The 22,500-nt window shown below is 52.2% G+C and overlaps 4 protein-coding genes across 7 annotated transcripts in view; 2 read left to right on the top strand and 2 right to left on the bottom strand.

Annotated features, from left to right (window-relative positions):
• The window catches only part of cd109 (CD109 molecule), a 6,574-nt gene extending 2,427 nt beyond the window's left edge, over positions 1-4,147 (bottom strand). The window contains exons 1-15 of the mRNA XM_076015924.1: positions 3,842-4,147; positions 3,520-3,686; positions 3,406-3,434; positions 3,082-3,318; positions 2,857-2,985; positions 2,618-2,657; positions 2,213-2,294; positions 2,028-2,121; positions 1,803-1,947; positions 1,595-1,704; positions 1,259-1,513; positions 725-826; positions 539-601; positions 219-395; positions 1-129 (exon numbers count right to left, since the gene is read on the bottom strand). The exon at positions 1-129 is cut by the window's left edge and continues 24 nt beyond it. Coding sequence (XP_075872039.1) covers positions 1-129; positions 219-395; positions 539-601; positions 725-826; positions 1,259-1,513; positions 1,595-1,704; positions 1,803-1,947; positions 2,028-2,121; positions 2,213-2,294; positions 2,618-2,657; positions 2,857-2,985; positions 3,082-3,318; positions 3,406-3,434; positions 3,520-3,686; positions 3,842-3,903 — 1,821 coding nt within the window. The 5' untranslated portion in view covers positions 3,904-4,147. The remainder of the gene's footprint in view (positions 130-218; positions 396-538; positions 602-724; positions 827-1,258; positions 1,514-1,594; positions 1,705-1,802; positions 1,948-2,027; positions 2,122-2,212; positions 2,295-2,617; positions 2,658-2,856; positions 2,986-3,081; positions 3,319-3,405; positions 3,435-3,519; positions 3,687-3,841) is intronic.
• An 802-nt stretch (positions 4,148-4,949) lies between these two features.
• On the top strand, positions 4,950-7,092 carry naa20 (N-alpha-acetyltransferase 20, NatB catalytic subunit). The gene is made up of 6 exons (XM_076015900.1): positions 4,950-5,074; positions 5,695-5,719; positions 5,869-5,959; positions 6,074-6,209; positions 6,351-6,496; positions 6,797-7,092. Exons 1-6 carry the CDS (start codon positions 5,022-5,024, stop codon positions 6,880-6,882), a joined length of 537 nt encoding a protein of 178 aa, XP_075872015.1. The 5' UTR covers positions 4,950-5,021; the 3' UTR covers positions 6,883-7,092.
• On the bottom strand, positions 6,306-11,691 carry crnkl1 (crooked neck pre-mRNA splicing factor 1). 2 transcript variants are annotated; one of them, XM_076015898.1, is made up of 14 exons: positions 11,462-11,691; positions 10,703-10,855; positions 10,507-10,598; positions 10,223-10,381; positions 9,957-10,123; positions 9,689-9,867; positions 9,433-9,603; positions 9,150-9,341; positions 9,009-9,071; positions 8,742-8,822; positions 8,418-8,657; positions 8,239-8,340; positions 7,891-8,139; positions 6,306-7,642 (listed from the first exon to the last, which is right to left on the bottom strand). In XM_076015898.1, the coding sequence occupies exons 1-14, from the start codon at positions 11,507-11,509 to the stop codon at positions 7,145-7,147; spliced, it is 2,394 nt and encodes a 797-aa protein (XP_075872013.1). In that variant the 5' UTR covers positions 11,510-11,691; the 3' UTR covers positions 6,306-7,144. The 2 variants fall into 2 exon arrangements, with proteins under 2 accessions (XP_075872013.1, XP_075872014.1); XM_076015899.1 differs by having other exon boundaries at positions 9,009-9,068; positions 11,462-11,688.
• A 623-nt stretch (positions 11,692-12,314) lies between these two features.
• The window catches only part of cfap61 (cilia and flagella associated protein 61), a 16,866-nt gene continuing 6,680 nt past the window's right edge, over positions 12,315-22,500 (top strand). Inside the window, exons 1-15 of one of the 3 annotated variants that reach the window (XM_076015896.1) lie at positions 12,315-12,697; positions 12,811-12,961; positions 13,050-13,126; positions 13,217-13,284; positions 13,367-13,487; positions 14,020-14,161; positions 14,741-14,983; positions 15,068-15,159; positions 15,574-15,613; positions 16,267-16,403; positions 16,506-16,632; positions 18,712-18,789; positions 19,034-19,240; positions 19,841-19,969; positions 22,279-22,406. In XM_076015896.1, coding sequence (XP_075872011.1) covers positions 12,555-12,697; positions 12,811-12,961; positions 13,050-13,126; positions 13,217-13,284; positions 13,367-13,487; positions 14,020-14,161; positions 14,741-14,983; positions 15,068-15,159; positions 15,574-15,613; positions 16,267-16,403; positions 16,506-16,632; positions 18,712-18,789; positions 19,034-19,240; positions 19,841-19,969; positions 22,279-22,406 — 1,883 coding nt within the window. In that variant the 5' untranslated portion in view covers positions 12,315-12,554. The remainder of the gene's footprint in view (positions 12,698-12,810; positions 12,962-13,049; positions 13,127-13,216; positions 13,285-13,366; positions 13,488-14,019; positions 14,162-14,740; positions 14,984-15,067; positions 15,160-15,573; positions 15,614-16,266; positions 16,404-16,505; positions 16,633-18,711; positions 18,790-19,033; positions 19,241-19,840; positions 19,970-22,278; positions 22,407-22,500) is intronic. The other 2 variants (XM_076015895.1, XM_076015894.1) reach the window with 2 other exon arrangements.

Raw genomic sequence — 22,500 nt, 5'->3', positions numbered from 1 at the left:
AGACCCCGCCCACTTTGTGGCTTCGTCCACCACCAGGACACCGACCAGGGAGGCGGGCTCCGCCACCTGCACCCTCAGCGTGACATCATCGCCTGGCTCCACCTCCCTTTGGCTCCAGCTGAGGGACACCTGCCAGTCAGAGGAGCAGACATCAGCCGGCCAATCAGAGTGCAGCTTCCGCTGTGACGTCACTGAGGGGCGGGCGACGAGCGACTCACCCCGTTTCTCAGCGTCTGGACGACGTGGAGCTGGGCGGCGTCACTGACGACCTCGCCGCTGGGACGCACGCAGTAGACGATGACGCTGGCCCGCGGCGCCCAGCTGAACTCTGGGAGCAGAGTGAGAGCGGCGGCAGCGGTCGATCCTGCTGCCACCAGCTGACCCCTGGACTGGACCTTCACACAAGCAGAGGGAACACGGCTGGAAAAAGTTCGACCGCTGGGGGAAAGTAATCGCTCATGTTCGGAGTACCGACCGCACTCTACTGAACAGAGTGAGTTGTGTTTTTTTTTTTTGAAACCATCACTGAAGTACTCACGACGTAGTGAACCTCCGTCAGAGGAAAGCTGCTGCGGACGTGAAGCTGCACGGCTGAGCCGACCTGGCCGAGGAGCACAAGCACAGAGGGATTTGAAATCAGCCGCTTGAGGAAGCACTGTTGTTGTTGTTGTTGTTGTTGTTGTTGTTGTTATTCCTCGGGCATCCTGCCATTCCCCAGTCTGACCTCTAGGGGCGCCAGAGGCCTCTGGATGCTCAGGTAGGAGTGGCTGGGCGAGGTGTAGTCGCGGTACACGTGCAGCGAGGTGTAGCTGTCTCCAAAGTAGGCCTGCAAGCACAGACAGAGGGACGAACGTGCGGAAGAGTCAAAGAGTTCCGACTCCCGGTTTGATTCACTCGTCTGAATCCTTTTCTTTCTTTTTTTTTTAACGTTCTCATGTCGACTCATTCAAAAAGGTCGACAAACAGAATTTCTTTTGGAGCAACTCGTGTGAAGATGATGCACTTGATTTACATTTGTCTCTTTCTTTTTTGAAGTTTTGAATAGAAATGAGCAAAATGAATTAAAAGTGTGAATGTCTGATTTTACTTCAACTCTTCCTGCACGTTCAACACCATCGGACCAATTATTGCCGAGACTTCAGCAGAAAAGAACCTGACTGGGCCGTCAACAATCCCGGACCAGGCCCAGTACTCGACCGGTAATGCTGCTGGACCAGCACCGGGACTGGACCAGAAGCACTACAGGGCAACATCTTACGTCCACTGTGAGGGATTCTGTCCTCTCCCAGATGGGGATGGACAGGTGGACTTCTCCATCGGCCGAGATGGGAAGCTCCATCTCCTCAGGCAGAAGGTGCGTGGTGTTGGAGAAGCCCGGCATGGCTGAAGCCCGCGGCTCCGCCTCCGGCTTTGCCTCCCACCTCCAGGACTTCTTCTGGGTCACTGACAGATGGACCATCTTCCTCAGGTCCTCCTGGGTCAGCGGCTCGCCGTCATACTCTGTGATCTTCAGCTGGAGAAGCAGAAACCAGCGGGAGGATCGGTCAGATGTCAGGAGGCGACATCAGAGGTCACGTGACGCGCGAGTCCTCACCTTGGCGCTGAAGGTCAGAGACGGCTTCAGGGTGGAGGAGTGGTCGCAGAAGCTGAGCTTGTACCTGAACTTTGTGACGGACACCTTGGCGACGCTGTGGTGAGTCACACCTGGAGAGCCGAGCAGCGAGGTCACTGGGGCGCCCCCTTGTGACCTCATCGGAGACCTGGACCTCTTGGGGTCACGTCGACGCAAGGCGTGTCCTCACCTGTCAGGTGCTCGGTCACGTAGACCAGCACGCTCACAAACACCTGGTCCTCCATGTAGCTGCCGTAGTCGCTCATCTCCATCGACCGTCTGTACATGAGATGGTAGTCAGGGACATCAAACAGGAAGTCGGCCTCGCCGTCGATCTGGAAGACGGGAAACAAGGACGCACTCCTGGTTGGGTCTGAGCATCTCGAGAAGATGTCTGTTGGATTTTCAGACCCACCATCCGGTCTTCATACAGAACATCTTCCATCCCGTGGTAGTAGTAGGTGAAGGTGATGTTCATGTGGCCCTGGACTGGTTTCCCATGCGTGTACCTGAGGACAGAGGAGAAGACCTGAGTATGAAGCTCTGGAGTCCACGTTCTCCTCCGCAGTCCTCAGTTCCAGGTTCCCAGGTTCTCCTCACTTGGCACAGATGGAGCCGTACAGGACGTCCTGCCGGTGGACCATCCTGGGTGCTTTGATCACAACTTCAAACTTTGGCCGAACTGCATCAGACACAGAGAGAGAGAGACAGTGAAGGCAGCAGGACAGTGAAGGCAGCAGGACAGTGAAGGCATCACGACAGCCCAGAAAACAGTCTAAGGTTCTTAACAGGTTTCAGTTCACTGAAGCTAGCGTCAAAGATGCCACTCGCAGCTCGCTGGTTTAAGCTGAGGGCATCCAACCTGAGGGTCATGGCCCTCTGGAGGACCACCGGGTCAACATGATGGTTGTATTTAAACTTGGAATCATAAATAATGTGAATATGCTGTGGTGTTGACTTAAACTTTGGGATGTAAACAACAAAAGTAGAAAACGGGTTCTGTACCGTGATAGGCCACAGTGAAAGTCTTCTCACTGAAAACATCCTGGAAACCAAGGAGGTGGAAAAAAGCAAGACATTGTTAACATTATGAAAATGAATTTTATTGATTTGTTTCAATATTAGCACAATGAAGCTAATGTTAATTGACGATAATAACCACGCTGACAATGGGAAATATTAATCGATAAGTTGAGATGAGGTCTTAACTTCAGCAGCTTCCTTTTCAGTCTGAACAAACTCACGCTGGCGGCGGCCACGTCGACTCTCCACTGGCCCAGCGGCGGGTGGTCCGACAGCCGGAAGTGTTTGGAGACAACGCCCAGGACGACGTCCTGGTGGAGCCACTGGCGGAGGCGGATCCCTCTGGGGTCCTGATGGGGGCGGAGCCACACACCAGCAGGTCTCACTTACACTTCAACCACCCACTTCCAGCACTTTTCAAGGTCAAAATCTGGTCTCCTGCTCACGCTGACGATGACGTCCACCGGGCCGCTGTATGGCTTCCCGTGGGGGTCGAGGGTCACGACCCGGATCTTGACCTCCTGGCCGGGCCGATAGGTGGCCCTGTCTGTCTGGATGAAGGTGGAGAAGCACTTGGGGTCCAGGTGCAGCTCGGTCTTGTTGAAGAACACCTCGGTCGTGCCATCGTGGCCGTGGACCTGCAGTACCAGCGGATGCCTGTAGGCGACCTCGTCCATGTGGATCTGCAGAGATGGAAAGAGTTTGACCTTGATTCTCTACGCTTCCCTTTTAGATAAACAACTTAAAACGAACAACAAAAAGTCACCTACAGGGGGCAGCAGCAGCAGCACGGTGCTTCCTGTAAAAGACAAGTCCAACAGTTCATGTGGGGTTCTGCTGAAGACGTTTCTGTCTTTGGTCGATGGGGATCAGAAGAATCTCACCTCCCCCGACAGCGGTGCGGTTCGAGGACAGAGTCTGGTTCCCGCTGGAGATGAGGGCGGAGACCTGGAGGGTGGAGGAGGTCAGGACGGAGATGGACAGCGGCACCGGGACTATTGGTCGGACGGACCGAGGCATCAGCAGCAGGTAGGACGGCTGGTGGCTGTGGCTGCAGGTGAGGAACGTCAAAGAAACTGCGGTGAATAGAAAAATGCACCGGAGTCCGTTTCCCACCAATAGGAAGGATCAGACGGACGGGTTTTCCAGGAGCTGCTTCCCAGACGGCGTGTGGGACAAACCTAAGATCCTCGCGTGTGTTTTTACCTGTATGCGGCCGTGCAGAGAGCGAGGAGACCGAGGAGTCTCCCCACCAGGTGGCGCTCCATTTGAATCACAGATCTTTTCTCAGCTCACTCCTGGATGCCAGTGATTTCAGCCTCCCAAGTGGTTTTTATACCTGCAGAGAGCCACGCCCACTTCCCGCCGCCCCCCACCGCCCACCCCCACTGACACAGTGTCACCTGTGAGCCGCCCCCCAAGGGAGGCTTCACCTGACACTGGGCGTAACCCCACTGGCCTGATATTATCTGCATTCTCTGCCAGAAAAGGATTTTCCAGGATGGATTCTTTTCTTCTGATCCTGAGAAGGTGAAGACGTGAGGACGCCTGTGTGAAAATGTCCTGCTCTCTCTGGGGAGCTTCAGCACAGGTGATGCTTTCAGGGAAGTATGTTCAATAAGGAAGTCCGCAAGTATTGCTCGTCCCCATGGACTGACGCACACACACACACACACACACACACACACACACACAGTCTCCCATAACACCACCACCACCATTGCTGATCCATAGAACAGTCTGCCTCAGACCACCTCTGACCTCTGAGCACCTTATATATATTAATGTGTTTATTATATTGTCATATCATTATATAACAATTATTAATTATAACATGTCAATTATTATATTGTTTTTAACTGACTCTCTGACCATTATATCTTCTTGAGATCTTCTGAGGGTGCAAAATAGCTCAAAACCGCAATTTCGTCGTAACTGCTTGTAGTGCGATGACAATAAAGGATATTCTATTCTATTCTATTCTATTCTATTCTATTCTATTCTATTCTTAAACCAGAACTGTTGTTGTCATATCTGGTGTCCACCCAGTTGTGTCCACCCAGTTGCACTTTACAAAGGAGTGTTTTTCTGGGGTTTGAGTTACTCCTTTGTTTTGTAGTTTAATCCTGGTTAATGGAGTAAGATTGTCTACAAGCACTGCAGTATGTTCGATGCCACACAAAATTACACACTTACACCGAAAAAGCAACAAGAGGAAACACGAAATTGCAATCCTAAGCGTGTGGATTCTGCAAAAAAAAAAATTGTAGTTACACCTCCTGTCCAGGAGGTGGTGACACTTCCTGATCATGGCCGCCTTTTGGCGGAAAGGAACCGGAAGTGTATTTTCCCCTCGGGGTAAAAGGTCACAGGTCCTGGGGTCAAGATGACAACGCTGAGATCCTTTACGTGCGACGATCTTTTTAAATTCAACAACATGTGAGTGGCTCCCGCTCTTTTATCCCGTCCCGGCTGTGTGTGTTTGCGGACGCCGCTTCCTGCTCGTGCGGCTGCGTTGTCGGCACTTCCGGTTCTCTGCTACTCAGTGTGTGTGTGTTTGTGTGTTCACTGGGGCTGCTGGGAACGTAACACCGGTAGCCGCAGCTTGTTATGGAGGTTCTGAATGGAAACCCCCACTAGCCGCTGAGCTACATTCGCCGGCTGAAGGTTCCTCTCCCCGGCTCGGTCCCGAAGTGGGCCAGCACCGCACTGCAGCCACTTTCGGGTCGCTCTGCACCGTCCGACCTGAAACTGTTTCTTTTTTTTTTTTGATTGTTTGTTTTTTGTCTGTATTTGTTTAATAAAAATGATTTTTGTTCAGCCTAACTTTAGCCTAGCCGCTAAACATTAGCTTAACTTGTGTCCCGGCGCCGTTAGCTCGTTAGTCCTGGTGTTATGTTGGCATTTTGGCCCCTACTTTTCGGGACCGGTGTGTGATAGAATCGTGAAGCAGGACTAATTGCGACACCTACTGACCAGAGTGTGTTTGCTGTTCCGCAGAAGTAAGAAAGCAGCCATCCTCCACTAATCACTTCTCTTGTCTCTCGTCTGTCCTACAGAAATTTGGACCCTCTGACAGAAACTGTATCCTTCTTTTAAAGTTCCAAGTCATCCTGTCTGTCGGTCTGTCCACTGGCAGCTCCACGTCTCCTTCTCTTCCTTTAGTTTTCAGTCTTTCAGTCACTGTGCAATGCAGACAGATGTTGTTTTGCTTAACCTTTGACCCCCCCCAGTATGGAATCCCATTCTACCTGCAGTACCTGGCTCACTGGCCAGAGTACTTCATTGTGGCCGAGGCTCCGGGAGGTGAACTGATGGGCTACAGTAAGTTTGGCCCCGCCTCTCCTCAACTGGAAGCAGGAGGCTCCTGTAATCAGAATATTAGAGTCTACTGCGTTGCTCTGGATGTAAACGTATTTTCATTGGTCCTGCCCGCAGTCATGGGGAAGGCGGAGGGATCGGTGGCTCGTGAGGAGTGGCACGGTCATGTGACCGCTCTGTCCGTCGCCCCCGAGTTCAGGCGACTGGGCCTGGCCGCCAAACTGATGGAGATGCTGGAGGAGATCTCAGAGAGGTGGGTGGGGCTACTGAGGAGGTTTTGTTGTTGATCCGATGCTGTGTAGGTCTGTGGCGCAATACAGTAAAAGACAACACACAAAAGTCCTGCAGGTAACATAGAAAAAGTCTTTATTATTAAAGTCTGTGTGTGTGACAGGAAGGGCGGCTTCTTTGTGGACCTCTTTGTCCGAGTGTCCAACCAGGTGGCGGTCAACATGTACAAGCGTCTGGGCTACAGCGTGTACAGGACCGTCATCGAGTACTACTCAGCCAGCAACGGGGAGCCGGACGAGGACGCCTACGGTGAGGACTGGACGCACACGCACGCACACACACACAGTTTATGACAGTTTGGCAAAAAAAAAAAAAAAAAAATGAAATACTGTTTCCACACAGTTTGAAGGTTTTCTTTTCATACTCGGAGGCTCAACTCTCACACATTCACTGCCACTCGTCCACGACTCCATTTATACCCAAATATCTTTACAAAAAAAAAAAAATTGGAAATTCACTGCCCCAGGCTCGTACATCCAGCAGGGGGCGCAGCTGCCCCTCCCGTCCACAGATAGCTGACGTGTTGTGTTGCTTGTTGTTGTGTTGCAGACATGAGGAAGGCCTTGTCCAGGGACACAGAGAAGAAGTCCATCGTCCCGCTGCCGCACCCAGTGCGACCAGAGGACATTGAATAACTGCAGCGTGGCTCTCTGCCCCCCACACACACACACACACACACACACACACACACACACACACACACACACACACACACACACACACACACACACACACACACACACACACACTCAGAGAGCCACAGGGACAACCACTGATTCCAGTTGCTGTAGATTGTAGATGAAGCAGGCGATGTTTGGAGTGAATAAAGGGCCGGTGAGGAGCTGCTGGGTCTGCTGGTGTCGCTTTGTGGAACCCGTCTGAGGTGGAGGACGTCTGTTAGTCCTTCTCCTGGTCTGAGCTCCGTCTGGCGTCCTTGTCCTGGTCTGAGCTCCGTCTGGCGTCCTTCTCCTGGTCCTCCCTCCGTCCGGCGTCCTTCTCCTGGTCTGAGCTCCGTCTGGCCTCCTTCTCTCCTCCCTCCTCCTCCTCCTCGCTGCTGCTGCTGCTGCTGCTCCCGCTGCTGCTGCTGCTGCTGCTGCTGCTCCCGCTGTCATCCCGGTCGTCGTACTCCTGCTGTCCTCCGTTAGTCGCCTCCTCACTCTCAGGAGGAGCTGCACCGTCAGCAGAGGGCGCTTCTGTTTCGGGTGCCGGAGCTTTTTCCACAGCAGCACCTGCATCGGCAGCAGTGGCGTCGCCATCTCCATCTGCGTCCCCTCCGGCCTGGTTCATCAGCTTCTTGGACCACATCCTGGCCATGTCCATCAGCTTGAGGTTGGGCAGGTTGGCCGAGTCCTCGGGGAAGATGTAGTCGTAGTACTCCTCCCAGCCGGCGTCCGACTGCAACGCAACAAGCACAGGTTCACACGCACGGCCAGGTGAGGTCAAGGTTCAACTACAGAAATCAATAACCTGCATCTCCTGCGTCATCACAATCAAATGAGTTGGAGGGGATTAGGGTGGAGAATAATCACTCTGAATTCAGAGCAGTTTACACTGACCGAGGATCTGGGTCTGACTCTGAGAGTCTGGAGGAAGTGATCCAGTCCCCAGACAGGAAGTGACAGACAAAGAAAGCACGTTCTCACCCCGTCCTCGGCCGTCAGCTTCCTCCTCTTCTTGACCTTCTTGGGCATCAGCCTGCGGACCTTCTCCACGGTGGCCTCGGAGCCAAAGTCCCTCTCAAAGTCCCTCCAGGACTCCAGCAGCATCAGCCGCTCCTCCTTCTCCTCGCAGCTCCTCATGCTCTTGTTGGCCTCCTCGTAGATCTGACGGCTCTTCTGCAGCCGCTCGCCGTCGTCCACCGACAGCTCGAACTTGGCGTAGCTGATCCAGACCTGCAGGGGGCGAGGAGGAGAAGGATGAAGAGGAGGATTCGCTCTCACCCTCAGTGTGGATGGTTGATGGAGATCCCCTGGTGATGGAGAAGCTCTCACCTTGACGTGCTGTGTGCGCTGCAGCAGCCTCCTGTACAGGTTCCTGGTGTGTCCGTACTCCTCCTGCTCGATCTCAAAGTCGATGTAGGACTTCCACAGGACCTGCGACAGGACAGGGGTCAGGTGGATCTGCTCCGCTCTGCTCTCCTGGGAGGAGCCTCCAGCTGAGCGGCGCTCACCTCAGGCATGTCCAGCCGCGGCTGCCCGATGGCCAGCTCGAAGATGGCCCGGGCCCGCTCGGCATCCCCCAGGATGGTCTCCAGCTCGGCGAACTTGATCCAGGTGGTGCAGTTCTCCGGGTTGAACTCCAGGTACTTCTCGTAGAGCTTCCTGCAGCGGTCGAACTCTCGCAGCTGCAGCTCCAGCTCGATGTAGCCCTTCAGGAGCTTGTTCTTGGGACACTTGCCGATGGCCGTCCCCTGTCACACACACACACACACACAGAGTGAGGTCACTTCCTCCACTCAGAAGTCCAGGAGATGAGTCAGTGTGAGGAGCCTCACCATGATCTTCCTGGCCGCCTGCAGGTTCTTCTGCCGGATCTCAAACTGAGCGAAGAGCAGCCACATCTTGGCGAAGGTGAACTGGAGCAGAAGAAAGAAATATGGTTCCTCCACATCAACACACACACACACACACACACACACACACACACACACACACACACACACACACACACACACACACACACACACACACACACACACACACACACACACACACACACTTGTTGAAGTGTTGTGAACAACAAGCAGGAACGTATTGCTGACCTTCTTGTGAGGGACCAGGTCCAGACAGGCCTGGTACACCTGCCGCGTCCTCTCAGGTTCCTGCTTCAGGAAATCACTCATTAGTGTTCAGAGGTTGATGCTGCTCTCAGTAGATCATCATCATCATCATCGTGGTCCCACCTTGACCTCCAGCTCCTCGTACAGGGCGTAGTTGATCCACAGGTAGATGTACCTCTTCCAGTGCCTCTTCTCCTGCAGGGGCGGCACGTTGGCGATGGCGCGCTCGTACACCTCGCGCACCGTGTCGGCGTCGGCGTCGTTCTCCACCAGCCGCAGGTAGTCGAACCAGGCGTCGTAGTTGTGAGGGTTGGCCTGCAGGGACACGGACGGACACACACACCGAGCTCTCACTCCCTGCAGCTGTAGTAGCGTTGTGTCGACGGGGGCAGGTGGGCCGGCCTACCTTGACCTCCTCCTCGTACTGGAACCTCCTCTTGCTGACGATGACGTCCTCAATGCCACGTCGGTCCCCAAACTTCTTCTCAAACATGGTGTAGAACTTGAAGAGCTCCTGGGCCTGGTGCTTGGGGATCCGCTCCAGGGCGTACTTGTAGATCACCCGCACGCGCTCAAACTGAGGCAGCAGGAGGAGAAACATCTGAGCTCAATACCAGAAATCGATTATTTTCTTCTTCTTCTCCTCCTCCACGCCCACAAACCTCCTTCTGCGTCTCCTCAAACTTGGCAAAGGCCACAAAGAGGTTCTCCTCCACGTGCTCCTCGCCAAAGAACTCCACGGCGCGCTCGTACACCTTCCGGCCGTGGGCGATGTAGCCGTGGCGCTCCTCGAAGCGAGCGTACTTGATCCAGTTCTTCACCTCAGGGTGGACCATGACGAGTTCACAGGAGTTAAAGACCTTTTAACAGGACGGCTGTGTCTACACACACACACTCGTACACAGACGCACACAGAGCGAGGAAGGATATATCTCTCGTAGATGCTCCGCCCCTTGTCCACCTCCTTGTAGCGCAGCTCGAAGTTGATGTAGGAGTGCCAGGCTTGCTCGTCGGGTTCCCACTCCATCCAGCGCTCAAACACCTGCCGGCAGCCCGCCACGTTCCCCAACATCTCCTCCATGTAGGTGTACTTGTACCTTCACAGGAGAAAGAGGAGAAGGCAGCCACACTGAGACCTGCTGGTGGTGTTGAGTTTTTGCAGCAGACACGGATGTGAAACTGGTCCCAGGACCCACCAGAACTGGCTGACCCGGGGAAGGATGGTGATGGCTCGGTCCCAGATGTTGCGGGCGTGGTTCACCTGCCGGTTCTTCATCTCCACCTCTGCGTACTTGAGCCACAGCGTGATGTTCCGGTGTTCCACATCCAGCGCTCGCTCGTAGATGGAGCGCGCCCTGGAAGATGGAGGAGAGGGAGGAGGAAGAAATGCAGGAGGAGATGAGAGAAGAATGATTTCCAACCAAGGGAAAATGAAGAACCAGGTGGAGGACTGCTGGGAGAAGGTCCTCAGGTCCGATACCTCTGGATCTCGTTCAGGCTCTCCTCCCATTGTGCGTATTTGATCCAGTTACTGATGACGGTGCGGTTCTTCCGGATGTTGTCCTCAAAGCCCTGCAAGAGAAACGGACCACCACCCTCTTTATCTGAGCTCCTGCCTCTGACGGTTTCAGACCTTTCGAGGTTGATGTCCTAGTGTGCGCCGCTCGAGCTCGGACCTTCCTCTTCTTGAGCTTGTAGTCGTTGAGCTCCTCCTTGTCGGTGATCTTCTGCTTGGGCGGCGGTGGCAGCAGCTCCAGCTCCCTCTCCTTGGCCTCCCTCAGCAGCTGCTCAGCGGTGATCTGAACCTCGGCCGGAGCCTTGTTCTTCACCTGCAGGACAGATGAGACTCGTCACACACCTGACTGACCGACCGACCAGCATCATCTAGACAGTCGGCCTGAAGCGTTGAGAACATTTACCAACAGCAGGGTCATCAGTTTTTATAGAACAAGCCGCGCCAACCAAATACTGGCTATAAATCACTATATGAACGTCTGAACATAAGACCACATTATTTCCATACATTGAGTTTAAGTCTCACCAATATCGGATGCACACACTTTGCAATTGTACATTTTCTTCAAAATAATAAACACTAATTTACCATTTAAATTCCACATAAACTGTATAAACTCCCCTACGGGGAAACGCAGCATGGTCGTTGGCGAGCTAGTTAGCCATTAGCTCCCAGGAAGTTTGTTAGCGGTTTCTCGTATCCCACACGTCACTCGCGTCGGTCAAAGATTCCGACCCATGTTCGTGAGTGGAACAACTGATAAGTGCTGTTCGGCTAGATTGGAACACTGTGACACATTTATCTGGCGCTAAATCCGTCATATTTTACACGACTCCAGCGCTCTCAGTTAGCATTAGCTTAGCCACAGCAGGCGCGCCGTTGAAACTTTATTTGTATTTGCTTCTTGTTGTTTCTTTACCTTGGCCACCTTCGGGATCCGCTGTTTTCCCGCCGCTGTCGAAGCCATGTCTGCGGAGGGTTTCACTCCAAATACGCAACACTTACAGAAAAAACAACAACAAGAAAACTGAAGAGTAACGACAAAAGGGGGAAACACTCGTTTCAAATCACACCACCATGACAGTCGCCACTACCCAGAAGGCTTTGCGCTCTGTTGCTGTGGTGACAGTTTGTGGCTGCTAGCTGCTAGTTGCTAGTGAGAGGAAATAGGCGGTCAGTGGAGACAGCCAGGACTTCATAAATCCAGAATAAAAACACGCGTCAGTGCGACAATATCTGCTGTTGTACGAATAAGTAAAAGTCTAAATTTTTCATTTTTGATAGACGCAGGTCAGTTAACTGGAGCCACTTCTGGTAAGTAGCAAAACTTGTTATTTCTCCCAACAGGCACGATGTTGATGAATACGACTCAAATTAGTGACGCCAAACTATTTTAATTGACATTGGAATCAAAGGAAGTCATTCTGTGTGTCTCAGCATAGCGAAATAATAACAATAATAATAATAATTTAAAAAAAAATCTGTTCACCCCATTGGTTGTTTTAATATTCAGTGTTTTGTTGAGGCTTTCACCCCCAGTTACTCCTTTTCCTTCTTCTTCTTCTTCTTCATAGTTCCCGAGTGTGTCTGTGAGACGGCGTGTTGCAGTAATGATCTTTTTTTTTTTGTTGCCCAATTTGATTTTTTTCAAATCCTGTGATGCCTAGAACTGAAATGACCACGTCTGTGCGAGAAATTACTTTGATCTGAGTTTAAAGTCCAGAGAAAAATAAATATTATGTTTTGTTTTATGACGCAAACCACTCAAAAGAAAAGCCGTTTATATTTAGTGTTGCAAAGTATTTTTGCAGCATACTTTCTGAAACAGGAGAGTTGATGTTAATGTTTGCTTGTTTTAGAAATCCAACCACGTCCGAGTCTCCTCTTTAAACTTCATATTTGACAGACATGATTTGAGCCTGTAGAACCAACCTGCAGCGGACGGTGTCCCCTGTGACTGTGGACAAGACACGGCTGCAGCCAGCCAGCCAGCCAGCCAGCCAGCGGTGAAGATGATGATGCTGACCTTGCCCGATGGGCGGGAGGAAGCGGTGACCCTGAGGAGGAGCGAGTCGGTCGACGCCGCCGCCATCGAGGGGCTGATGGGAGAGTCGGCAAGGGCTGTGTTTGGACGGATCAATGTGATTCACCTGCTGTGAGAGAAAGTCTTCATCTTCATCTTCATTGTGCTTCAGGACCCGTCCTCTTAAAGTCAGTGTGTTTTTGTGTTGTTGTTGTTGTTGTCGTCATGTGTGCTCCGCCCCTCAGAGAGAAGGCCAACCTGGCGGTGACGGTGGCCGGCGAGGAGGACCAGGTGCTTGGCCACGCCTCCTTCTTCGACCACCCAGTGGGGGGTCTGGTGGACGCCACCCAGTGGGAGACCTTTGTGCAGAAACACTTTGGCGCTGGCAAGTGCACGGTGTGTGTGTGTGTGAGACCCTGTGACCTCTGACCCCAGGGCACCTGCAGGAGAGACTCATGCAGGTCCTACTTTGTGTCCCCTGCAGACTCTGAACACCCTCTTCCTCCACCTGTTTGTGGCTCAGCCGGACTTTGCTTCACCCAGTCTGAAGGAGATCCTCAGGTGAGACTGCCAGAAAAAAGAAATCACACCATTCCACTCTGCATCTCTTTCCTTTTATTTTAGTAATAAAGCAATGCTTTTATTTTGAAGGGCTGTGTTTAACTCAGTGGTGGAGCTGGAGTTTGTCTTCCTGCTCAGCCCTCACCTGGGCGACCCAGGTGAGCCAACGCCCACCGCTCTGGTCAGGTCTCTGTGGTGCCGAGAGCAGCGTGGACCTGTTGTCCTGCTGTGTTTGTCCAGAGGTGGCGCTGAAGGAGACCTTCAAGCCTCTGCAGCGGCGCTCCGACCACGGGCCCCACTTCATCTCCTTCATGTGCCGCCGGGGGCTCTTCTGCCCGATGCTGCGCATCCGCTCAGCCAGGTGACCTCTAGGCTCCTCCCCCTTTTAGCACCCCACCCCTGAGAGCAGGCAGGTTAGCGCCTGTGTGGGGTTTCAAGAGACGAAACGTCTCATTACTTCCTGTAAAGAGAGAGAGAGGAAAACAAGGTGCTGGAGCGGTCGAGTGTGTTTTTATTTTATTTTCGACCACTTGGGGGCAGTGCAGCTCTGCAAGAGGCTGAGTACGTTATGAAGTTTAGACAGACTAATCGGTACTTTATGCACCTCCAAGAGGAAATCGCGACACCATAATGACGTCATCAGACATTAGAAGAAGCTGAAGGACATATTGAAAAAACGCATTGATTTCCATGTGATTAAATCACAGTGACATATTTTCTCATTTGTTTTTATCAACCCTAAGAAAAGCATTGGGTTGAATTCTAATCCTGGAAATGTAGTCGCACCATAAAAGTTCATCTCAAGAGTCCCAGACATTCACCAGTAGCTGCCAGTAGAGCAAAGCCATCAAAGAGGGAGGTGTTGAGCGCCCCCCTGTGTCTGTCCGTGTCAGGGTGGAGGACCACGACGACATCATGCGGCTGTTTGAGGAGCAGACCAGCCTGCAGCTCAACTCCCAGCTGGCCCAGCGGCCCTTCTTCCTGTCGGAGCTGATCGAGGCCCAGGACCTGCTCAAGCAGACGGCCGTCTGCGAGGTGGGTTGACAGACAGGCTCCGCCCCCCCCCCGCCCCTTGAGAGGAGGGGAGGGGCTCCCTGGGGGGGGTTCCCTGTCCCCCGCCTCCATCCCTCCCTCCCCCCCTCCTGCCAGACTGGGCAGACATGTGTTGACAGCAGCATATGGCAGACTGGAGGGATGGAGCCAGGAGGAGCAGGAGGAGCAGGGGGAGGAGGTGGGGGCAGGAGGAGCAGGAGGAGCAGGAGCTCTCACTGGGAGCAGATTGTGTCCAGACTTTTGAAGTATTTTGGGCTCCAAAGTGTTTTTTGACGTTTGCCGAACAAACAAACAGCCGGAGCTCCCCTCCGCCCCCCTGGGTGTGGGGGGTTGGGAGGGGGAGGGGTGGGGACTTCCTGTCTGAGGGGTTATTTTCCCTCAAGTCACACCGGAGCCACCTGCTCGTTAAAAGTTCTCCAAACTGACAGAAGAAGCGTCATGAAGTGAAATATTCCGAGAATCTCCGAGGTCTCGCGATGTAGCTGCAGTTCCTTCTACCACCAGCAGGGTCTTCAATAGATAGCCTTCGTGACGCTGGGTGGTCTGCTCTGCTGCCCACAGAACGACTCGGTCACGGTGGGCTTCCTCAGCGCCACCTCTGACATCGACCTGCAGCTGCTGCAGGACTTTGATCTGAGCGAATTCGAAGGTTTGTTCGGACAGAGCGAGGACAACAACGACGACAACAACAGCAGCACCAGCGGCGGTGGCGGCGCTGCTGAGGGCGCTCCGCAGGCCACGCCCACCCAGCCCGAAACCAATCAGGAGGCAGAGAACGCAGAGCAACCCTCCGAGGAGCAGCAGGTAAATAAAAAATTCCTCCACAGCTGCTCCAGACTGCTCGACGTACAGGAAGTAGAGCCCTGACGCAGTTCCACCTCCGTCCAGCAGGAGGAGGCGGAGGAGGCGGAGCCACCGGAGGAGAAGCCCAACGCCTTCGCCATTCAGCTGTTCGTCATCAACAAGACCTTCGAGATGAGGTGAGGCAGTGAGGGAAACCCCACAACTTCCAATCAACTACTGGGAATTTGGCGCCCCCCTCTGGTAGAACTGCATAGTTGAACGAGTGAGTCAATCACCTGTCGATGGAAGTGATTGATGTTCTGCAAGCGATCGGGTGACGTTGGGAAAACAGTAGCAAATCTCAACAACCGGGACTCGCTGTGGTCGGGGAAAGTTGTCACGTCGTACCGCCGACGGCCTGCTGGTGGCAGCGTTCCAGACGAGCGCTGACAGTTGTCTGGCCTCCCCGCTCACCTCCCAGCTGCTCCTGCAGGAGGCAGCAGACGCTGCCTGCCGCCGCTGAGCACGTTATTAACGAGCTGAAGGTGGAGAAGAAGCCGAGCCAGAACTTCTCCTGCTGACGTTCACGCCTTCTCTCCCCCCCCCTGCAGGTCAGCTGACTTCATGCCGTATGTCTTCAAGGTGTTCCCGGTGAGTATCATCATCACAGTCTCAGTAGAACCTCCCTCCATCTGCCAGCAGGTCCTTCTCTCGACGTCTCTCACATGTTCAAGCAGGTCACAGAGAAAAAAACGTTTTGTTGTAGTTTGCCAAAAATTTAAATACATGTTTTGATTTTTTTTTTATGTATTCAAGTCATTCCAAAGAAAGAAGTGATAGCAATGATAATATTTCAGGCATCTCAAAGTCTGACAGAGCAGGAAAAATAATTTAAAAAGATGAATGCAATTTGAAAAGTTATCAGGCTCAATAAATACTTTTAAAAGGAAAAAAGTGAGAACTTATAAATATAAATAAATTTAGAAAAATGTTATTTATTTTTTTTAAGTACTTTGCTTTTCAAGTGCAATTAAAACCTCAAAAGTGCTTTAAATGAAACCCAGACAGTCACCAGGTAACAACAGCTAATAATGAAGGAAGATGGCTCACTGCTGCCCCTAGCGGCCAGTTGTGACAGGTGTTCCAGCCAGATGAGTGTTTCTCAACTGGTGGGTTGCAACCCAAAAGTGGCTGGTGGCGCTGTTTCGAGTCCTGACACTCCACCAGTTGAGGACCACTGAGCTGGATGAATGATGAGTGATCCAGTCAGGTGGTCAGCTGGTCACATGACCCCCCCCCCCCAGGAGATGGACTACTGCGTGATGACGGTGCCGACCGTGTCGTCGGAGCTGCCGCTGCTGCAGAGCTTCGTGCGGGCGCCGCGCCGCACCACCAGCCAGCTGCCCTGCGAGCTCTACATCTGCAGCCGCAGCAGCCTCAGGTAGAGGCCCCGCCCACCGCCACGCCCACCGCCATGCCCAGCTGGCCTGACCGTGTGTGTGTGTGTGTGTGCGTGCGTGCGTGCGTGCGTGCGTGCGTGCAGCTCCGTGGAGGTGAAGCCGGCCGTGCCAGCCGACCGGAGAGCCGTGGTCCGCCTGGTGACCGAGCTGAGAGCCAACGAGGCTCCACTGCTGGACTTCAAGATGTACTGTGAGGCTGGAGTGGACCGGGTCAGTACACACAAGCACACACACACCAACAAACACTCACATACTCACACACACACACACACCAACGATGATGGTGATGATGGTGATGGTGATGATGATGATGATGGTGATGATGGTGATGATGATGATGATGGTGATGATGGTGATGATGATGATGATGGTGATGATGATGATGATGGTGATGATGGTGATGATGATGATGATGATGATGGTGATGATGATGAAGATGGTGGCGATGATGGTGATGATGGTGATGATGATGATGATGATGATGATGGTGGTGATGATGATGGTGGTGATGATGGTGATGATGGTGATGATGATGATGATGGTGGTGATGATGATGGTGGTGATGATGGTGATGATGGTGATGATGATGGTGATGATGGTGATGGCGATGATGGTGATGATGGTGATGGTGATGATGGTGATGATGATGGTGATGATGGTGATGATGATGGTGATGGTGATGGTGATGATGATGATGATGATGGTGATGATGGTGATGATGATGGTGATGATGATGATGATGATGATGATGGTGATGATGGTGATGATGATGATCATGGTGGTGGTGATGATGGTGATGATGATGATGGTGATGGTGATGATGGTGATGATGATGGTGATGATGGTGATGATGATGGTGATGGTGATGATGGTGATGATGGTGATGGTGATGATGGTGATGATGATGGTGATGATGGTGATGATGGTGATGATGATGATGATGATGATGATGGTGATGATGGTGATGATGATGATGATGGTGGTGGTGATGATGGTGATGATGATGATGATGATGATGGTGGTGATGATGATGGCGATGATGATGATGATGATGATGATGATGGTGATGATGATGGTGATGATGGTGATGATGATGATGATGATGATGATGGCGATGATGGTGATGGTGATGATGATGATGATGATGATGGTGATGATGGTGATGATGATGATGGTGGTGATGATGGTGATGATGATGATGATGATGATGGTGGTGATGATGATGGCGATGATGGTGATGATGATGGTGGTGATGATGATGAAGATGGTGGCGATGATGGTGATGGTGATGATGATGAAGATGATGAAGATGGTGGCGATGATGATGATGATGATGATGGTGATGGTGATGATGTAGGTGATGGTGATGATGTAGGTGGTGATGATGATGGTGATGATGATGAAGATGGTGGCGATGATGGTGATGATGATGGTGATGGTGATGATGAAGATGGTGGCGATGATGATGATGGTGATGATGATGGTGATGATGATGATGATGATGATGGTGATGATGATGATGATGATGATGATGGTGATGATGATGATGATGGTGATGGTGATGATGTAGGTGGTGATGATGATGGTGATGATGATGAAGATGGTGGCGATGATGGTGATGATGATGGTGATGGTGATGATGAAGATGGTGGCGATGATGATGATGGTGATGATGATGGTGATGATGATGATGATGATGATGGTGATGATGATGATGATGATGATGATGGCGATGATGGTGATGGTGATGGTGATGATGATGATGATGATGATGGTGATGATGATGATGATGAAGATGATGAAGATGGTGGCGATGATGATGATGATGGTGATGGTGATGATGTAGGTGGTGATGATGATGGTGATGATGATGAAGATGGTGGCGATGATGGTGATGATGATGGTGATGGTGATGATGAAGATGGTGGCGATGATGATGATGGTGATGATGATGGTGATGATGATGATGATGATGATGGTGATGATGATGATGATGAAGATGGTGGCGATGATGGTGATGATGATGGTGATGGTGATGATGAAGATGGTGGCGATGATGATGATGGTGATGATGATGGTGATGATGATGATGATGATGATGGTGATGATGATGATGATGATGATGATGGCGATGATGGTGATGGTGATGGTGATGATGATGATGATGATGATGGTGATGATGATGATGATGAAGATGATGAAGATGGTGGCGATGATGATGATGATGATGGTGATGGTGATGATGATGATGGTGATGATGGTATGTGTGTGTGTGTGTGTGTGTGACAGGAGGGCAGGCGGCTGCAGGCCTATGTGGTCCGGGTCAACCGTCAGCTGGTCGGGCTGCTCATCCTGCGAGACGAGGAGGTGGGTCCACTTCCTGTTTGCCTCAAAGAGTTGCATCATGGGTAATTCAGTTTGTCGCCAACTGTCAAACGAAGACAGAGACGAAGAAAGTGGAAACAGTAAATGTACATGTCATAATTCCAACCAGCTGTCTTGACTGACAGCTGACCTTCAGCCAAGGTCAAGCTTGTCCTCTGTGAGTGACGCCTATTGCTGTCTCTCTCTCCCTCTCTCCCTCTCTCTCTCCCTCTCTCCTGGCCATCAGGACCTGGAGTACGTGCGCGCTCGCTTCAACGTGGAGAGCTTTGTGTACTTCAGCCAGCACGCCGCTGAGGAGCAGGCCCTGCTGCGCCACTTCCTGCTGCAGCGCAGCCTGCAGCACCTCAGCCGCCACGTGCTGAAGGACGCGCTACGCCTGTCCCGCCGCTCCTGCCTCTACCTGAGGGTCTACCCCCCGGAGGGAAGCCCAGAGGTCCGTGCTTCATCAGCCCGTCTGACTGACTGGCCTCGGAAAAAAAAAAAATCTGAAACTTGACCTTTTGACCTTCCATCAGCTCAGGATAATTCCAGAGTCTGGTGGTTTGACCTGCGGAGGACGGCCCACTCTCTCCCCTCCTCCTCCTCCTCCTCCTCCTCAACCCCTACTTCTTCTTCTTCTTCTTCTCCTCCTCCTCCTCAACCCCTTCTTCTTCTTCTTCTTCTTCTTCTTCTTCTTCTTGATTCGCTGCAGGTTGTTATTCACTTCATCGTGTGTGTGTGTGTGTGTGTGTGTGTGTGTGTGTGTGTGTGTGTGTGTGTGTGTGTTGCGCCCCCTGCAGGCCCCCAGTGGCCTGGCGTGGGCAGCAGGTGGCAGCGGTGCTGCCAGCTCCACCTCTCCTCCTCTCCCTGCACTAATTACCCTCCCTCCGTCCCTCAGCAGGCCAGCAGGGGGCAGCGCAGCAGGCAGCTGGTGTCGCCGCCGCTGGGAAGGTTTCACCGCCTGACCTCCGGCCGCGCCTCATTAACACGCCGCCGCCTCCTGCGACCACCGCCACTGACCTTCTCCTCCTCCTCCTTCTTCGTCTGCTCCCAGAATTCCTGCGTCCACCATCTGGACGCTGTGCTGAACTGCGTCGTCCCCGTCCGCCCGCGGCGCCAGATCGTTTACCCGCTGGAGTCGCTGGGCGCCAACGCCCCCTCCAGGCGCATCACCCAGGACCAGGTGGGCCACAGCAGCAGCAGCAGCAGCAACAACAGCAGGGAGACAGTCTGACCACTAGAGGCACTGTCTCCTGAAGGGACAACACAAAGTTAATGCAACCTTGTTAACGACTCTTTTATTACTCTAACTATAACTCTATTATTATTATTATTATATTATTATTATTATTATTATTATTATTATTATTATTATTATTATTATCTTTAATTGGATGAGGAACAGGAAAGTTGTCAATGGAAAATGAAGCAAAGCAAAGTTGCTACCAAGTCAGTGTCTGTGAAGCCCCACCAGGGTGTTTAGCTCTTAGAACCACCTAGAACCACTTAGAACCATCCTGGACCACCAGGGTGTTGAGCTCTTAGAACCACTTAGAACCACCCAGAACCGCCCAGAACCACCAGGGTGTTTAGCTCTTAGAACCATCCAGAACCACCCACAACCACCAGGGTGTTTAGCTCTTAGAACCACTTAGAACCATCCTGGACCACCAGGGTGTTTAGCTCTTAGAACCATCCAGAACCACCCAGAACCACCAGAGTGTTTAGCTCTGAGAACCACCTAGAACCATCCAGAACCACCAGGGTGTTGAGCTCTTTATTGAAATGACTCTGGAAACACTGCAAACATGGAGGAGCTGCAGCTGTTTGATGACTGACTGTTAACATCATTTCTTCAAGTTTGGCTGAAGGGCCGGATTAAAAAGCTTAACGGGCCGCATGTGGCCCCCGGGCCGTAGTTTGCCCACGCCTGCTCTAGACTGAAGAAACTGTTAAAGAGGCATCAGAAGCTGGTTTGCTGATAATTACACAGCTGGGATTTATCTCAATTTAAATATTTACCTCCACTCCTCCTCCCTCCATCAGCCCCCCCCCCACCCCCCCCACCTCTGTTGCCGTGGTAACAAAGCAGCCATGGTTTTTTTTCCAGGCCCCTGGTGCAGATAAGAGCGCCGCCTCCTGTTGATTAGTCACATTTTAAGCATCTGTTGGCTCTCAGTCAACACGGGATCTTGTTACGCGGCGCCGCCGCCCGCCGCCGCCCGCCGCCACCCGCCGCCACCCGCCGCTGGCCATTGTGTGGCACTGAGGTGAGGCGCGATAAGAGACGCTGCACCTGCTGGCCTGCAGACAGAGGCTTTGTTCACCTGAACGCCTCGTCTGCTTCATTCCTGCGGCGTTCACACTGATTGCACTCAGGCATTTTATTTTCTATTTCTTTTTTTCCCTGTGTGGCGGCGGTGACGGCGCCTTATTGGAACAGGTGACGGCGGCAGGAGGAACTCTGGAGCTGCCGCGTTCTGATTGGAGGAGCAGAGATCAGAAGATAACGCAGCGCTCGTTAAACATTTGTTGTTTTTTTTTTTTGTTTTTTTTACCCCCCCTGACAAAACTGCGGCGAGCCGGTCGCTGTCCGCGGTGCTGAAAGGGAGGAGTCAAAGCACTCAAAATCATTTTTTATTCATTCATTTAGTTTTTATTGTTATTTTGTAATGCAAACAAACAAAACGTGTTGACTGTTGTGGAAGTTTAATGTGCTGTGATTCTAGTCTGAATCATCAGGAGGTAAAAGGACGAATGCGTGAACTCGTTCATTAGCTCCTCCTCCTCTTCCTCCTCCTGCTCTCACACACATAAATCAAGCGCTCCTCATTTCCTCCTGCAGTCACTCACTCACTGCTGACAGATGTCGAGCTGGCCGGCCCTGCTGGAAATGATCTGAATGCAACACAAAGGTTAACCCCCCCCCCCCCCCCCGCCCCCCCTCCAGCCCCCACCTCTTTATTCCGTTTTCATCCAACAAGGTGCATTGTGGGTCCAATCTGGCTCATTAGAGATGATGAAGGAGCCGTTGGCTGAGGAGCAGCTTGGAGGAATTGGCCAATTTAGCAGCACAGCGTTCTTGTGATTCCTCAGGTTCCTTCGCCTGGTTGGTTCAAAGATGAATCGGTGAATCAGTGAGTCGTTCAAAGTGCTGGAAGGTGATTTTGAACTTGAGCAGGAAGGTGAAGAGTTTTATTCAAAGTCTTGGGGAGAAATTAAAGCTTGTGGGTGTTTGTTCAGTTTTGAGAAGTTCTCTGACCTCCTGCATCTCCTCCTCTATCTTCTCACCTGTATCTCCTCCTCCTCCTGACCTCCTGCGTCTCCTCCTCCTCTATCTTCTCACCTGTATCTCCTCCTCCTCCTGACCTCCTGCGTCTCCTCCTCCTGTATCTTCTCACCTGTATCTCCTCCTCCACTGACCTCCTGCGTCTCCTCCTCTATCTTCTCACCTGTATCTCCTCCTCCTCTGACCTCCTGCGTCTCCTCCAGCCTCCCTTCACCCTCAGCCTGCTCAGCAGGAAGTTGACCATGGAGCCCAAGGTGGTGATCAACGCCCGGATCGTCGTGGTGGGGGCGTCGGCCACAGCGCTGTCCTTCCTGGAGGTCCTCTGCTTCTGGTGAGTCCACACACACACACACACACACACACCTACCTGTTGAGTGGTGTTATCCAATCAGGTTCAGGCCTGCTGGTTTCCCCCCGCGAGCTTT

Source organism: Nelusetta ayraudi, unplaced genomic scaffold (assembly GCF_046127955.1).
Source record: "Nelusetta ayraudi isolate G7.1 ecotype Tasmania unplaced genomic scaffold, CSIRO-AGI_Nayr_v1 ptg000203l, whole genome shotgun sequence".
Taxonomy (NCBI): domain Eukaryota; kingdom Metazoa; phylum Chordata; class Actinopteri; order Tetraodontiformes; family Monacanthidae; genus Nelusetta; species Nelusetta ayraudi.
The sequence above is the reverse complement of the archived record's forward strand: the minus strand, read 5'-3'. Positions and strand labels throughout refer to the sequence as shown.

Coding starts and splice junctions, on each gene's coding strand:
- naa20 (XM_076015900.1), top strand. CDS start 5,022: ATGACAACGCTGAGATCCTTTACGTGCGACGATCTTTTTAAATTCAAC. Junction 5,960..6,073: donor AGGTGAACTGATGGGCTACA/GTAAGTTTGGCC, acceptor TCCTGCCCGCAG/TCATGGGGAAGGCGGAGGGA. Junction 6,210..6,350: donor CTGGAGGAGATCTCAGAGAG/GTGGGTGGGGCT, acceptor TGTGTGTGACAG/GAAGGGCGGCTTCTTTGTGG.
- crnkl1 (XM_076015898.1), bottom strand. CDS start 11,509: ATGGCTTCGACAGCGGCGGGAAAACAGCGGATCCCGAAGGTGGCCAAG. Junction 10,599..10,702: donor ACAAGCTCAAGAAGAGGAAG/GTCCGAGCTCGA, acceptor TTTCTCTTGCAG/GGCTTTGAGGACAACATCCG. Junction 9,072..9,149: donor ACGAGGAGCTGGAGGTCAAG/GTGGGACCACGA, acceptor GATTTCCTGAAG/CAGGAACCTGAGAGGACGCG.